The 17,989-nt window shown below is 36.4% G+C and overlaps 1 protein-coding gene across 1 annotated transcript in view; it reads left to right on the forward strand.

Annotated features, from left to right (window-relative positions):
* LOC111154257 (rotatin) overlaps positions 1-17,989 on the forward strand; it is a 163,209-nt gene that overhangs the window by 19,542 nt on the left and 125,678 nt on the right. Inside the window, exons 11-14 of the mRNA XM_022513760.1 lie at positions 7,546-7,716; positions 13,104-13,316; positions 15,306-15,418; positions 17,471-17,597. Of these exons, the coding sequence (XP_022369468.1) occupies positions 7,546-7,716; positions 13,104-13,316; positions 15,306-15,418; positions 17,471-17,597 (624 nt within the window). The remainder of the gene's footprint in view (positions 1-7,545; positions 7,717-13,103; positions 13,317-15,305; positions 15,419-17,470; positions 17,598-17,989) is intronic.

Below are 17,989 nucleotides of genomic sequence, written 5' to 3' on the forward strand. Positions count from 1 at the left end.
AAAAAATAATTGTATTGTTTATTTTTTTTTCTCTATGAGTAGAGCTGAGCATCTTTTTGTAACTTTAAGGGTCATTTTCTTTTCTTTTTCTGTAAATGGTCTGGGCATTTATCCATTTTTCATCCATTTATCTCTTGGGTCATTGGTCTTTTGTTCTTTTAACTGATTTCTATGAGCTTTTATGTATTAAAAGGACATTGACTTTCCAAGACAAGTTGCAATTTTTTTTCCTCAGGTCTACCTGCCTGCCTTCTTTCCTTTCCTCTCCTACCATCATCCTTCCCTCCCTCCCTTCCTCCCTTCCTTCTTGACTTTCCTAATGATGCTTTGGTGAGTGTAACATTTTATTCATTTGTTTGATTTTTTGAAAAGATTTATTTATTTGAGAGAGGGAGTGTGAGCACAGATGGGAGGGGTAGAGGGAGAGGCAGAGAGAGAATCTTCAGCAGACTCCCCACTGAGCGAGGACTCCATCCCACAGCCCTGAGATCATGACCTGAGCCAAAATCAAGAGTTGGATGCTTAACCGACTGAGTCACAGGAACCCCTTCATTTGTTAATTTTTATGTAGCTGGCTTTGTCAGTTTTTTTTTTTTTTTAATCCGTTCTAGATTTTGAATCATAGAAAGATTTTCTTCACACCTTGGGAAAAACATGCTCTACCTTTCCATTTCTTGGAGTCTACTTTTTTGTCTTTCAAGAATATTTTTCTCATATAGATTTTGCTTTATTCATATGTATGTGTGTGAATATATATTTGTGTGGGTGTTTAACAACTTCATTGAAGTATAATTGATATAAGTTGCAGGTGTTTTAAAAAGTTTCTTGATACATTGACATGGATATATATGATATAGATTAGTTTGCATTTTCTAGAATTTTCTTTGTAGAATTCATATGCTTTTTTGTCTGCTGTCTTTCGGTAGGATTACTCTGAGATACTGCCATGTTGATGTGTGTATCAGTAGTTCATTTTATTACTCGATGCCATGTTCTTTGCTATTTGTATTTCAGTAGAGAAGATAGTTTTGGAGAATATGGTTTTATTTATGTATTTTTTTGAAAAATGTTTTGATAAGTAATATTTCACATGAGTGATCAACATGTGTACAGGGAACTCAGGAATGTTAGGTTACAACCTATTATTTTCTTAATATTTTCTTAAATGTGTAAACTAGCAGTACGTCTCTATGTAAATGGAAATCATTCTTTCTTACATTTCAATATGTCATAAATCATTTGTCATTTTACACCTTCTGTCTTAAAATTATCAAGTGATTTCTTTGAAGAACTGACATTCTGTCTCTTCTATTAATGTAAATTGGTAACTTATGTCTCTCTTTTTTTTTAATGCTTGCCTTGTCAGAGAAGCAGAAGCAAAAGTTATTAGTTACAAGAATATATATTCCCTGAGTTGCCGGTTTTTTTCTCTTTATGTTATTTTGACCTAGGTCTGTCTTTGTTGTATTAAACTGTGTCAGGACTGCCTGATCCTTGCAAATAGAGGTTAGAACCTAAAAAACAAAGAAAATACTGATGTTTACTTAATACCAATACCTGTGTGTGGAAAACCCAAACCTTAAGACACACACACACACACACACACATCCCTCTTGAAAAGAGAAACGCATATTTTACAATAGGTATAATATATTGTTTCAAGTCCTTCAATTTCTTTACCCATAATATAGGAATAATAGTTCTTAATCTTAGTCTTTCTTTAGTCCTTAAGGTTATCATACTATTTGGTAGTACTTTTTGAAGATTTTCACATATTGAAGGTTTTCAACAAGTGATTTTTTTTCTTAGAAGTGTGAAGAATGTTTTATCGGTTGCTTCTTAAATTAACTTGAATTTTCTTGGCCAGAACATTTATCTGTAAAAGTTAGTCATTCACTTTTAACTTTTGGCTGCTGATCTTTTATGATTCAATGAATTATTTTTACTTTAAAGGTTAAATCTGTTGTAGAAGTGCCAATTGGTATGATAGAAATGTTAAATAAAACAGTACTGCTTAAAATTATATTTGATTTACTTTTACTTGTTTAAAAGAATGAATGCCTCCTAAGGAAAAAAATCTCATGCCTTTGGGTATATATTAATAGAAGCAAACAATAGAATTCTTAATGTCCCTACTTTTATCGAGTTTAAAAAGGAAGATGGAAGCAGTATTTTTGTTGAGTCGTTAAAGGAACAAAATAGTGTGTTACTACCAATTCAGAAAGTAGACACCTGAGGATATGTAATCAAATCTCTAGACTTTTCCCAATGGTGTTAGAATAGTCATGTCTGGAGCTCCATGGCTCAGTTTGTGTAAATATAGTCAAAAGCACCCCCCCCAATCTCCTGCATTGAATGTTTTTATTTCCTGTGAAGTAAATAAAAGAAAAAAAAATTTAATGAACTGTTTTTTAAGATAAATTTGCTAAGCACTTATAAAAGTTAGGTTGACTTAAAGTATGACATCCCTTCTTTGCTTCCCATTGAAATCAAGTCTGTTTTAACTTCATTCACATGGTAAGTTAGGTTCAAGAAGTGAGGATCTTTACCTCATGCCAGATAACACCAGACCCCTGGGGGCTGTCTGCCATTCGTTCATGCTTTGCCCTTCTCCTCTCTCGCTCCTGTCATTGCAGTGTCATGAAAAACAGTCTTTTCTCCTCCTTTATGACTCGTTGCTTCCCCATTCCCATCTGACCTGCTGTGAGTGGGTAACTTAGCTATTCAGGCATGTTGAAGAATTGCTGGTTGGAGTTCAAGTGGGGCTGAGAGCATTGGGAACGCATCTAGAGAGAAGGGCTTTGTACCCAGTGAGGGCTCAGTAAGGGTAAGTGAAGCCGACTGTGAATTTATAATTGGGTGAGTGGAATCTCTAATTAGCATAGGCCTCCCCTGCTGCTGCCATCAGTTCAGAGACGGTTATTTTAGTTCACCAAACATTTCTGGATTGCCCATTATATGCTAGGCACTGCGGGTGCAGGATGAATAAGAGGCAGCTCTTTTCACTCTTGTGGAAGGTAGACACTTCTGCTGTGACACCAGTAAAACCAAGGTAAGCATACAGGAATAACACTTAAAGGGGTCGTTTAAGGATAGCAGTTACTCTGTTGTAGTCCCCGTTTAAGCACTCTGTATTTATGAAGTCACTGAATCATCACGGCCCTGTAAGGCAGATAACACATGTTACAGATGAAGAAATGGAGGCTCAGTTTTCTTTTTTAGGGTCATTTTAGAGTCTAGGTTTTCAATCATGTTTTATTGCCAGGGATGCCTTGACAACACTACCATCTTAGAATCTCGGGGCGGGGGGCACTTTTTGTAAATCATTACTGAGCTGAGTCTTAAATTATAAGTATGATTTGGCTAAGCAGTGAAGGTAGGGTTTTATCTGGCAGAGGGGAAGGGAATGACAGGATACTGGTGGTGACAGGGAGGTGTGGTGGGGCCATGCCAGCCATACCGCAGAGAACTCAAGGTGGGAGACGTCGAGAGACACTGGGCTGCAGGTTGTGCTGCCTGGTGCCCAGTAGTTCGGCCTCCATTCTGAAGGCAGGATAGGCTTGCTCTTCCCCAGGAGAATGCCTGGGGAGGTTTGCACAGGAAAGGGAGGGAAGGAAGTACGGAGTGTGGGGCTGGAAGCATGGGGTGGGGGTGGGGGTGGGGGGTGGCTGGGCAGAGCCCGATCCAGTTACCTATTTCAGAGCCTTCACAGGATCTACTACCTATTTTGTAATGTGCAGATAGTGGAGAAATTGTGTTTACACTGTAAATTCTGTTTTATTGAGAACATTTGGAATATTTTGCTACTCTGTTTAATTCTGTACTTTCTTTTGTAAAAGCCATAAATATCCTCTGAAAACTGGCCTCCCTCACCCTCTCCATCAACTACTTCACAGCATTTTGAACATTTCTAGCCCAACGAATTAAAACTGTGGACCAGTTTCTGTTGTTTTCAGTCCTTTCTTTTCTTAAAACATTAAACTTTTTTTTTTTTTTTGCTTAGAAGAAATGCTGGAAATGGTGAAAATTGCAAGCCTGATTCTTCATAGTACTTTCTTTTTATACTATCTTGAGAAGCATTCAACGTTATCATTGGAATTATTAAGGTTACTTGAAATAGTTTCACAAATAAATAGATTTTTTTAAAGATTTTATTTATTTATGTGACAGAGAGAGATCACAAGTAGACAGAGAGGCAGGCAGAGAGAGAGAGAGAGGGAAGCAGGCTCCCTGCTGAGCAGAGAGCCCGATGCGGGACTCGATCCCAGGATCCTGAGATCATGGCCTGAGCCGAAGGCAGCGGCTTAACCCACTGAGCCACCCAAGTGCCCACAGATAAATAGATTTTTAGAAAAAGCTCTACAATACTGAGATTTTAAATTAAGTTAATGTTGAATAGCAGATACGTTGCTTGTAGGTGTATAAAAGTATTAATTTAATGGAGAGGTGCTGTGTGGAAGTATTGCATGTCAGGATTGTAAGATGGTCTCTGTGTTTTTAGTTTGTTTTCGTCAGACTGGTAATTATTAATAAAATGGCTTCTGGTTTAAATTTCATTAATTTTTAGTTTTATTTTCTTTGGATTAGAGAAGATACCTTTAAATATATTTTGAAGTTTTCTTTTTGGTTAAGTAAATGGTTTTTGTCAGTGTTTCTTGGACACATGAGGAGTTGTATTCTTTGAAATGTTCAAAGTTTATATCTTCTTATTTATGAATTAAATTAAAAATGACTGGATTAAATCCTGTAAGACCATCTTTGTTTCAGTGACAGGTTTTGCTTGATATTGTATGTTATTCAGATCCCACAGAGTCAACTCATATTCGGTCTTTACTCTTAATTATGCATTTCATCAAGAGAACATGACCCCCTTTATCTAATTTTTTTTCCCTGAATTATTTGTTATTCTTATTTCATAGATTTTTTATTCATATTTCACTACATATTTAATTTTTAGCCTTTTATGCACAAAGATGAAGGTATCTTTTTATGTGTCAATTATTTTGTTTTTTACTTTAACATGAAATCATATTTGACTTAGAGGAAAATTTAAACTTTTTATAGCACAGTTATGCATGGTCTTCTCTCAAAAATTTTTGCTATTTCTTTTTTTTCCTCTTAAAATTTTTTTACTGTAGAGAATATTTTTTCTTCTTTTTTACTTCTGCAATGATTTGGAAAGTATCATAATTTTAATTTTGTGTTTGTTTTAAAAATCAACACTATCAAATGATCCATGTAAATGATGTTTTTTCATTTACGTAATTTGTGTTTTGTGTATGTGTTAGAATATATATAACATGAAATTTACCATTTTAACCCTTTTTGAGTTAATAATTCAGTGTCATTAAGTACATTCACATTGTTATACAATCACACTGTTTCTCTCCAAAACTTTCCCATTATCTCAAACTAAAAATCTGTACCCCAGACGGTAACTCTTTTCCCCTACCCCTGGCAGCTACAATTGTATGTTTTTCTTTATGAGTTTGAATCATAAGTGCAGTGAATCATAAAATATCATTCTTTCTGTATCTGGCTTATTTTACTTAGCATAATATTTTCAAGGCTCATCCATGTTATGTCATGTGTCAGAATTTCGGTACCTTTTTTTTTTTTTTTTTTTTAAGAATTTCATTCCTCTTTAAGGCTGAATAATATTTCACCGTACATAGATGCGGCATACCACATTTCATTTATCTGTTCATCTGTTGATAGACACATTTCCACCTTTTGGCCATTGTGAATACTGTTCCTATGAACAGTGGTGTACATGTATGCATTCGAGTCCCTGCTTTCAATTCTCATAGATATATTATGCAAAAGTGAATTTGCTGGATCATATAGTATTTCTATGTTTAATTTTTTTTTTTTTTAAAGATTTTATTTATTTATTTGACAGAGAGATCACAAGCAGGCAGAGAGGCAGGCAGAGAGAGAGGAGGAAGCAGGCTCCCCGCTGAGCAGAGAGCCTGACGCGGGGCTCGATCCTGGGACTCTGAGATCATGACCTGAGCCGAAGGCAGTGGCCTAACCCACTGAGCCACCCAGGCGCCCCTCTATGTTTAATGTTTTGAGGAGCTGCCATACTGTTTTCATAGTGACTTGACCATTTTACATATTCACCAGCAATGCACAGAGGTCCAGTTTCTCTGCATCTTTGCCAACATTTGCTGGTTTCCATTATTTTTGATAATAGCCATCCTAATGGATGTGAAGCTGTATGTTATTGTGGCTTTGATCCTTTACATAATTTTTTTTTAGGCCTTATACCTTTTAGTTTTGCTTCTAATATATTTATCCTTGAATAAAAAAATTCTGGCATACATTTTTATCCTTAGTTTATAGGTTATTTCCTATTTTTATTTTCCTATATTCTCAGTGGAAAGGTGAGTGTGAGATCTCCAGTGCTCGTTTTACAGATGCTGTCCTTTTACCAGCTTGTTTACAGGGGCATGTTGACATATGTAAGATGTATTTTGGTCTGTGTTGTTATGATTTGCAAGTTAGCTATGTTTTAGTTTTCTCTTGGTATTTTATGTATGCCTTTCAACTTAAAGGATATAGCTTCTAGTTAAGTACTAAGTTACCTATAAATATATGATGGCAGAACATTTGCCTTGAAACAATCTTTTTACATGGAGAGTTCATACAATTTTATATGTAATTGTTTTATAATGATCTGACTTTCCCTGTTTCATTTCTTTTGTAATTGTAGGATCAGTTTGAGTTCAGGGATGTCTCTTGTACTAATGCATTTTCCCCCATTATATCTGCCACTGTTAACCATATAGTAAGCCTAATAAGTACTTCATGAGAGTTTTGCATGCCGATTTTTTTAAAAGATTTTATTCATTCATTTGACAGAGAGAAAACACAAGCAGGGAGAGTGAGAGGGGGAGAAGCAGGCTTCCTTCTAGCAGAGAGCCCAATATGGGGCTTGATCCCAGGACCCTGGGATCATGACCTGAGCCGAAGGCAGACGCTTAATGACTGAGCCACCCAGGCGCCCCTGCATGCGCATTTTTGAAGTTAGAATAATTAAGCACTAGAAACTAGGAGTTTATGTTTCATTTAGCTTTGGCATTTTGTTTATTTTTATTCATTATTATTTAGATATATTGTTTGAAAAAACTTTAGGTGTGCTTAGTTTTCATTTGTACTGCTTTAAATTATTTCAGCAGCTATGGGTTGTTTTTTTTTTTAAAGATTTTATTTATTTATTCATTTGTCAGAGAGAGAGGGCGAGAGAGCAAGTACAAGTAGGGGGAGCAGCAGGCAGAGGGAGAAGCAGACTTCCCGCTGAGCAGGGAGCCCCATGCGGAACTCGATCCCAGGACCCTGGGATCATGACCTGAGCCGAAGGCAGTTGCTTAACTGACTGAGCCACCCTGGCATCCTGGTATAGATTATTCTTATAGGGAGGAATAAATTTTTGTTTTGGTTTTTGTTCTTTAGTCATAATATTTTAAATTATTCTCTGTGAAATTTTCCATACTGGATCCCTGAAATTTTTTTTCCTATTTCATGTTTAAATGTCTGCAGAAAGAAAAACTGCTCATGGTGTTGGGGTCCCTGGGAGATACCATGTGCTACCACAAAAGCGGAGTGAGCTTGGACCAACCAGAGGTCGTGCTGGTGCACCACCGAATGGCCTTTGTCAGCGTTTCACTGTTCGCAGTCCGGGTGCTGCAGATGCTTCTCCCTGTTGAAAAGGTAAGGCAGGTAACGTTGCTTTGTGTTTTTTTGAACTGAACTGTGTGTTCAGTTGCTTAATGTTGCTTAGTTTTGGAGTATTACAAGAAGTGCTCTGTCATGTATTTCTTCTGATCATGTCATGGTGTACAAAGATTACATTGAGAAAGACTAACATTTCTGAATAGTTTTGACAAATCATTTGATAGAAAAAACATTAATTCTAAAAAATTTTTTCTTTAGATAACTTAAAATTATAGTGTAACATGTTTAGAAAAGTACATAGTTTCATACATTTTTACAAAGTGAATATATCTGTGTTTAAAAAGTGACCATTACCCCAGAACATAAAATAGAATATTACCAGCATTTTAGAGGTCCCTTCTCATCCATTATCTCTCCTTCCTCCCTTCATGCTGAACTCCTCCTTTCTGATTTTTGTCAGTATAGATCAATTTGTCTGTTTTTCATCATTACATAAATGGAATTCTAAGGTATGAACTTGCTCAAGGTCTTTTTTGAGGTTCATCACTGTTGTTGCTAATAGCAGTTCATTAAGTTTTTATTGCAAAATATGATTCCATTTTATAACTATGTTAAAGATGATTTTAGTAGGTGTCCATCTTTCTTTTAAATCATCTCTCAATTTCAATGTTAGTGGTAAAATATCTCAAGTGATTCACGCACAAGTGTTTTGTAGTGTACTTAGTGCAAAAAGAAAGGTGTGGCATGTTTTAATAAAGGTATAGGAGAAATTATTGCAACTAAAGAACTATTTCCTGTTCTTTTATTGCCCTTTGTTATAGACATTTGCCCTTTTGTTTTGTGAGATTCTGAAGAGCATACAGGCTAAACTCCATTTTTTCATAACACTTTTAAATGCACTATATTATCAGATCACCTGGGAAAGCAAGAACAAAACATCAAATTTTTATTAAAGATTTATTTATTTATTTGAAAGAGAGAGAGAGAGAGTGCGTGCACAAGCAGGAAGGGCAGAGGGAGGAGGAGAGAAAGACTCTTAAGCAGACTCTGTGCTGAGCACAGAGCCTGACGTAGGGCTCAATCTCACCACCCTGAGATCACAACCTGAGCTGAAACCAAGAGTCAGATTCTTAACTGTGCCACCCAGGCATACCCCAAACATTATATATTAAATTTAGTATTTTGCTTTAGGGAAAAGAGCATCACTTTTGTTAATTTTAATTTTTAACTTTCATTAGTTACTATGAAGAGGTGACTATTCTGAAGGCATTTTATGCTTTGAGGAAATTTTCCAATGTTTAAAGTATTATTAATTGAAGAATTTCAGTCATATAAGATTGTAATTGTAGTTAAAATATGGAAGTCTCACTTTACATAATACATAACTGAAAAATTAGTGGTGCTACACTAACTTGTTATTAAGTATTACAGATGATCAATCTATAGGTTGAAATATTGATAGAAAACTTACCAATTATATCATACAGTTTTATTTATTTCTTTTTGATTATAGATTTTTTTCATTTTTGTGCTTTCTGGGCAAGAATCAATTCAAGTAGAAATCAATGTTTTTTTTGAGTTACTTCAGTGATAGAATAATATAAAGCTTCATGCCTTTTTTACTTTTTGAAGTTATTTTTTATTTATTTGTTTTTGTTTTTGAAGGCAAATAAGTATCTGTGAATTTTTTTTTTTTTTTTTAAGATTTTATTTATTTATTTGACAGAGAGAGATCACAAGTAGACAGAGAGGCAGGCAGAGAGAGGGAGGGAAGCAGGCTCCCTGCTGAGCAGAGAGCCCGATGTGGGACTCGATCCCAGGACCCTGAGATCATGACCTGAGCTGAAGGCAGCGGATTAAACCACTGAGCCACCCAGGCGCCTCGTATCTGTGAATTTTGATAGCTCTCTTAAATACATAACTTGGCACTTCATTAGAGTGGTAAATAAGGCGTGGAAGAGATGGTTATTTGGGTATTGGTTTTTAGATCATTGTAATTGTTTTGATTGATTAAGAACTTTAAAATGAGATCTAAACAAAAATCCTTTGCCATTGCTGTCAAATATCTTCTTTTAGTTTATATGAATACAAGATTATGCTGCCCTCTGCCTGTTGCTGGCCCACCAAAAGTTGAAGTGCAGTTTGGATTCTAAAACTTTCAGCCTGGAAAGTGGTTTTTAAATATTTGAGTTGCCACTTCCCAAATATGTAATTCGGAAGTTGGAAAATGATAACATGAATCTGTGTAGAGATTTCCTGGATTTGAAAGTTTTGAGAAAATGTTCTTGAAGGCCTTTTCGAAGTTGATAATTATTGGTTTGAAAAGATTTTGGATGATACCTATGTACAGGCTAAAGTGATACATTAGTAATCCTATGAAAAGTACTTTATTTGGATAAATCAAATTGGTAGAAACTAAGAGCTAAAAATACTGGCCCTGTGCTGGAAGCAGGATCCAGAGCATCTTAGGAGCTTCTGAGACTGTTTCCTAGCTCGCTGACTGAGAGGGGAAGGGTTTGTACCACAAGACTTTGACTCTTTCAGAGCATCGCTTCTCAAAGTGTAATGTGCAGACAGGTCACCTAGGATCTTGCATATTCCCATCCTTTAGTTCTGGACTAGGACTTGAAAGTCTGTGTTCTAACAAGTCCTTTGGATGATACCATGCATGATCTGAGTGGGAAGGCACAGAGAGAGCAGTGTTTTGCCCCTTCCCCACTCGGCACACGAAATGATGTTGTTGATCGTTTGTATCTAATAGTGGTGATGGACTGGCACCGATGTATCTTCACTTTTAGTTCTGACATGTGACTAATGCTTGTGTACATAGGACAGCTGTCTTTAGTCTGTTGACTGCTCAGTCCATTGCCCCATGCAGCACTAAACTTGAGTCTGTAGCATGGTGCTCTGAGTTGCTGAGATGATGAAGTTTCAGATGTAGGGACAAAGAGTGAAGATGTCAGAATTCCTTAGTGTTGGGGTGAAAAGAAGAAAGAAAGGACATTAATATTTAATAAATGAGATATGCTAGACGTCTGCTCAGTGCTTAATTCTCACATCAGCTATTCTTACTTTTCTGATTAGAGTTGGAGAAAGGTCTTTTAAAATGAAAAAACAGTGCCTTTGGCATTAGATCCCTGAGGATTTGATATCTTAGCATAGTGCCCAACTCACAAACTCTCCTTGGCTAATTCCTCTTTCTCTTCTTAACCTTTGAAAGGAGTAGAACCCCAGGACTGACCAAGGTCCTCATGAGACATCATTCCATTTGTGGTCTTAAATACCATCAATTTGCTGACACCTCCTGGATTTGTAGTTCCAGTACACATGTGTCACCCGAACTGCAAACTTGCATTTATTCACCATCCTTTTTGACATTTTCACTTGGGTGACAGTTGATGTTTCCAGGAAAGTGTGTCTCAACCCCAGTTCTTCACTTCTGCTCTGTTCTTTCTACAGTCTTCCCTCTCTGGGTAGGTAGCACCTTCATTCTTCTAGCTGTTTGTTGATCACAACTAAGCAAGAATGCTTAGATTCATCCTTGATTTCTGTCTTTCACACACACCTAGATCTAGTCCCTCTGCAGAATTTGTCATTTCTTCCTTGACATCTGTCTGGAATCTGAACACCTCTTGCCATTCCCACTGCTGTTTCCAAAGTTCAAGCACCTTTCTTGCCTGGATTGTTGTGGTAACTTCATCATTGATGTCCCACCTTCCCCCCTTGCACTGTTTCATCTTTTCCCTACAGACTGTTCTTGATGCTTGCTTGAAATTTTCCAGGGCTTCTTCCAAAGACAGGTTTTAAGATGAGCCAAAGTCTTACCTGATGTGTTCAGTTTGCCCCTGCACTGGCCTCCTTGGATCCAGATATACTGTGTGTCTGGGTCTTTGTACTTGTAGTTCCCTCTTCTACCAATGCTGTTCCTCCAGATAATCCACATGACTCCTCACTCCTCCAGGTCTTCATTTCAATGTTGCCTTATCAGGGAGGCCTTCCCCTTCTGCTCTGGAGTAGTAACACTTCCCTTCCCTTGTTCTACTCCCCATTGTGTCTCTTCCTCTCCATCGTTCCCGTCCCTTGTTTCCCTTCTTAGCATTACTGATCACACCTGATGTCTTATGAAATACATTGATTTACTCTGCCTTCTTCACTGGAATATTTTCTTCCTGAGGGCAGAGGGTCTGTTTGCTTCCTCCTGTGCCCTCAGGATCTGGCATACAGTAGGGGAATACAGTAGGGGCCCAATAATTTTTTCCTGAGTGAGCAAATAATAGGTGATCAGGTAACTTAGTTTGCCTCTCTTTTTTCCGCACTAAGAGAGTTCTTCATAGAATCATGAAATTTCTCTTGACTTTCTAAAAGCTGCTATCTTAATAGCTGGGTTTTTTTTTTTTTTTTTTTTTTTCCCATGGTTAAGAACCTAAAAATTTGATTCCTTTAGTTTCTGATATTTATTTGGCAACTTTATTTCATTGAGAAGCATTATTTAGCTGATTCAGTCCTTAATCTTAGATTTCAGGTAGTAACTAATTATCCTTAAAATAGGTTATCCATGAAATGAATGGTGACCAAACCTACTTTAATAAAGACATCATATCAGCCAAAGTAGTGAGCTCTGCCAAATGATTTTCTCCAAACATTGAATTTTTAATCCTTTGTGTTTTTTAATTGAGTCATAGAATCCTGTCACTAAGCTCTAATTGTTAAAAAGCCAGGACCTAAACAGTTCTTTCAATTTTAAGTTAGTTGATGAAGGTTAAAAAATGCATAATATAAAATTTGAGCCTGTGGTTTTATACTAATTAAGGGTCAGTTTTCTTTGGGTGTTCTAGAACTATTTAAATATTGTTGAATTTCCCCTTTTCCCTCTAAAATACAAACTAAACAAAAATTCAATATCTGTTCAAATCAATCTGCTATTATGCTTGATTTAGTGTTACTCAGTTCAACGTGTAGTTAAATAAGCCCTGGGTTATGTGTTCAGCTTTGGTAGGGACGTGCTTGTCTTCAAGAATTTATTGCATTATTCTGGGGATTTATGTGCATAGCATGAAATACTCAAATCAAAAAGCCTCCTGCTTTCGGTTCAATAGCAGAGTTATAAACAAGGTGGAGGGTCCAGTTCTGGCTGTTGGTAGTTCTGGTTGTTGGTTTAGGGAAGAAGTAAGTATCCTGTATCTCAGGCTTTGGGAATGTGTTGAAGATTGCACTTCAGTTATTCTGGGCAGAGAAAAATTACAGTGAACAAGACACAGAAGTGAGTAGTGCGTTAGGGAATAGAATTTTCTTTGGAGAAGCATAGACTTTGTGATATAGAGAATGATAAAAATAGGAAGTTGAGCTAGCTACATTAAGATCGTATAGTCTACCATGTTTTTCATAAAAAATTTTTAACTTTTTTATTTTTTTTATTCATTAAGGCAGGCCAACTTTTACCGGAACCTATGTCAGCAGCATTATTTCTAGTTTCTTTGGACATGCCTATTTCTTTGGAATATCCAAATATTCATGAAGCTGTTGGGGCATATTTGGAACAGCTGAATTCTGAAAACTACAGTATTTATAAACGAACTGCAGAGGCTGTTTATTCAATTGAATGTACCTGTAGCTTCCTGTCTGATGTTGGGAAGGAGGTAAACAGTTTCTTAATATCTTCTAAATATTCCTTTGCTAAAATATTTGGAAAATATAACCTATACTTTCAAATCAATGGACATATAATAACTGTATTGTGGGGGGTACATTATTATTGAATGGTCACTTGTCAGGTTAAAGTAAGGATATGGTATGTGTGAAGGTAAACAAAGAGATTATGGGACTGACACGCTGCCTACTGCGCTACGGAAGCGGGTAAATGAAGACTTCAGATAGATGAATGGTGTATATTCATAGGATCAGTTGTTTTTAAAAAAGACAATAATTATTATCAATGTCTTAATATTTAATAATTCCTTTTTTTTTTAAAGATTTTATTTATTCACTTGACAGAGAGAAAGATCACAAGTAGGCAGAGAGGCAGGCAGAGAGAGAGGGGGAAGCAGGCTCTCTGCCGAGCAGAAAGCCCGATGCGAGGCTCTATCCCAGGACCCTGAGATCATGACCCGAGTTGAAAGCTTAACCCACTGAGCCACCCAGGTGTCCCTAATAGTTCCTTTTTGAAGTGATTTACTGTCTATGAACACCGTGACAATTGACATAAACACAATTATAAAGGCCATTTTAGTGCTTATCTATAGACACATGTTTCCTTTAATATTTTATAAACCCTTAGTACATACTCACACAGAGAGCCTGATTTTTTATTAAATAAAACCATGAACTAGATTGTTTTTAAGGTAAGATGAATTTAGGTGCAATGTTATAGCAATAATTATATATTGTTTATCCCTTTTAGAGAGACTATTAATTACAATTTTTAGTATTTTTATCAGTGATGGGATTAGTGAGTCTTAAAATAGACACTGACTACAATAGGTGTTTACTGTTTGAAAGTACTGTTTGAAAGTTCCTGAAAAATTGGGAACTAAATTCTTAACTCTTTTTGTTCCCTACAGGGGAAGCTATCTCAGCCTCTAATTTTCCTTCATTTACCCTTACTTTTTTTCTTTTTTCTGTAGCCATATCTCAGTGCCAGTGGCATCTTGTTTCCTCTGTGATAGAAGTGCAAATTGTCTTTCAATTGAATTAATTCTGTGGTATTCTGCATGGTCATTTAATCATGAATGTACTGGTTGTCCTTTATGTTTGCAAAAGCTGTCAGGATGTAGAAGGGGGACATGGATCATCAAGATATATGAGTCCTGCCTTGAGTCTACAGTTAGTAGGGAGATAGGGCTACAAACAAATAGCCACTCGATTGTAACCTTATACCTACTTAGAGGTGAAAAATGGAAACTTTCTTGGGCATTTAGCAAGGAATTTTTCCCACATTTTTCCACCTAAGCTGACATTTTTAGTTTGCTGGTTGGGAAGGTGGACTAAAGCAAATGTGAACGGTTTCAAGGTCTCTGAATAATCTAATTTCTCTTTAAATTTTACTTAGTTAACATACAGTGCAGTATTGGTTTTTGGAATAGAATTCAATGATTCATCACTTACATACAACAGCCAGTGCTCATCACAAAATGTGCCCTGCTTAATACCCTTCACCCATCTATCCTATTCTGTAGCCACCTCCATCCATCAACCCTCAGTTCTCTATCGTTAAGAGGCTCTTATGGTTTATTTTCCTGTATCCTTTCACCATCCCTTCCCATATGTTCATCTGTTTTCTTTCTTTCTTTTTTTTTTTTAATATAGTTTTTTTTAAAGTTTTTTTTTTTAAAGATTTTATTTATTTATTTGACAGAGAGAAAGATCACAAGCAGGCAGAGAGGCAGGCAGAGAGAGAGGGGAGGAAGTAGGCTCCCTGCTGCAGAGAGCCCGATGCGGGGCTCGATCCCAGGACCCTGAGATCATGACCTGAGCCGAAGGCAGAGGCTTAACCCACTGAGCCACCCAGGCGCCCCCATCTGTTTTCTTTCTTAATGAATGATCTAATTTCTTGAAGTTGCTTAGTTAGCTGTTGAGAATTCTGTTGTACCTGAATTTGACATTTACTGTTTCATTCTGCTCTTTTTTAGGGAGAGAGGAATCTCTTAGAATTAGTGGAGCTGGCAGACCAAGCCTTGGGAAGCTTTTCCTATCATCAGCATTTCCCCCTAATAAAGGAAATCATCTGCCTGTGTTCAAAGATGTAATATTCTCTTTCTTGATATGATTATATTATTATAGGATGTATTGTCTGTGTATGCACTTAGAAGCAATGAAAACAGAACTGGCCTTAAATCTTGTTACTGCTTTTAATTAAAATTGTTTTTATATATGTCTGACCTCTAACTCTGTATGTATAGCTGCGTTAGGGCAGTCAGCTATTTTATTCAAGGGTAAACTTTAAATTCCATGCCTGTAATCAACATTAACTATCCCTGGATTTTCATACATTTGTTTTGGTGTCCATCCAAACTAAGTATTCAAACATATTTGTTTATTTATCTTTAAAGATATCTTTAATTAATAACTTAAATTGAGGGTCTTTTAATGTTTCGTTACTTTCTACCTTTTTCTATGTGGATTTTTAGAATGCATCATACATTGGTTAATTTATTTTGAAGACACTGGGGGGCCCCTGGGGGGCTCAGTCCCTTAAGTGTCTGTCTGCTTTGGGCTCAGATCATGATCCCAGGGTTCTGGGATTGAGCTCCACATCAGGCTCCCTGCTCAGGAGGGGAGTCTGCTTTCGCTTTTGAAGAGTAAATTCCATGATGATAAATATTAAGTATGGGTTTTTAAAATTTATTTATTTATTACGTCACATAGTTAATGTTTGTGTATGTGTGTATATGTGTTTATGTATAGTAAGAAAATTTATGATCTGTTCTCTTAACAAGTATCAAGAATATAATACAATATTAGCTGTAGTCATCATAGAGAACTTTAGATTTCCAGAATTTGTAGTTTCTGAAAAACTAAAACCTTGTATGCTTTGACCAACATCTCCACATTTCCTGTGTTCCTCAGTCCCTGGCCACCACCATTTTGCTCTCTGTTTCTATGAGTTTGACTTTTTTAGATTACACATATAAATGAGATTATGCAGTGTATTTGTCTTTCTGTACCTGGCTTATTTATGTTACTTAGCATAATGTCTCCATGCTCATCTGTGTTGTTAAAAAGATTTCTTTTCTTTTTTAAGGCTGAGTAATATGCCATTGTGTGTGTGTGTGTGTGTGTGTATATATATACACTACATTTCTTTTGTATTTGTTCATCCTTCAAGGGACACTTCGTTGTTTCCACATATAGTTACTCTTGAAAAACACAGATTTGAACTGTGAGGGTCCACTTATGTGAGGGTTTATTTCAATAAATATATGTATAGTGCTGTAAATGTATTTCTCTTACCATTCTTTAGATTGCTTTTTCTCTAGCTCTATTGTAAGAATACAGTGTATATGTAACACATATAACATACAAAATATGTGTTAATCATCTGTTTATGTTACTGGGAGGGCTTCTGGTCAACAGTAGGCTATTACTAGTTAAGTGTTTGGGGATTCAAAAGTTATACACGGATTTTTAACTGCAGGGAGGTCAGTGCCCCTAACCCCTGTGTTATTTAAAGGTCAGCTGGAGAAGGGAGTTGAGGGAAATTGGAAGGGGAGGTGAACCATGAGAGACTATGGACTCTGAAAAACAACCTGAGGGACTTGAAGGGGCGGGGGGTGGGCGGTTGGGGGAACAAGGTGGTGGGTATTAGGGAGGGCATGTATTGCATGGAGCACTGGGTGTGGCGCAAAAACAATGAATACTGTTACGCTGAAAAATTAAAAAAAAAAAGGTCAGCTGTATTGAACAGTGTGACTAATACTGGGATGTCCATGGGAGTACAGATATTTTCTTCAAGATACTGATTTCATCTCCTTTGGATTTATAACCAGTAGTGGGATTGCTGGATCATTTGGTAGTTCTATTTTTAATTTTGAGGAAACGCCATACTGTTTTCCATAATGGCTGTATATCAGTTTACATCCCAAATACGGGTTTTTAAAGACTTCTTTTGTACTTTTCAAGAGAATATTTTTTCCATTGAGACAGGTAAGGTCTTGGGTAAATATTAATACTGGGTTAGTTAAATAGATTCCAGTTGGAGAAATTGGAGTAGAAAGAAACCCCTTCCACTGTGCTTTTCAATCTCTTGAGTAACTCACTTACCTTAGATATCTTGGATGTTTTACCTTTTTAACAGTTGGAAATCTGCACAGGCCAGTCCATTACTTCAAGGAGAAAGTCAGAAGGTGTTTCTACGCATGTTATCTCACCCATTACTGCAAGTAAAAGTGGAAACTTACAATTGCTGTCTGGAAATTATTAAGGTGGGTTTTTTTGGTTTTTGTTTTTTGTTGTTGGAGAGAGCGAATAGTGGATTCTCTTATTTTATTTTATGTATTTATTTTTTATATAGTATTTTACTTTATTTTTAAAATAGGCTCCATGCCCAGCATAGGGCTTGAACTCATGACCCTGAGATCAAGAGTTGCATGCTCTACTGACTGAGCCAGCCAATGCCTCTGGATTCTTTTATTCAAACTCTAAAATTAATTGACATTTTGTGTGAGATACAAGAATCATTACCATAAAAATAAATGACAGTTATTAGTCAACTTTAAGACATTTTCGCTATTAATTCTCTAAATACCAAGTCTAGCAATTGAAGTGCTTTTGAAGAAAATTTGTCAAGAATTACATTTGTGTTTTGTTATTTAAT

This window comes from Enhydra lutris, unplaced genomic scaffold (genome assembly GCF_002288905.1).
Source record: "Enhydra lutris kenyoni isolate GAN:26980312 unplaced genomic scaffold, ASM228890v2 scaffoldscaffold36, whole genome shotgun sequence".
Taxonomy (NCBI): Eukaryota; Metazoa; Chordata; class Mammalia; order Carnivora; family Mustelidae; genus Enhydra; species Enhydra lutris.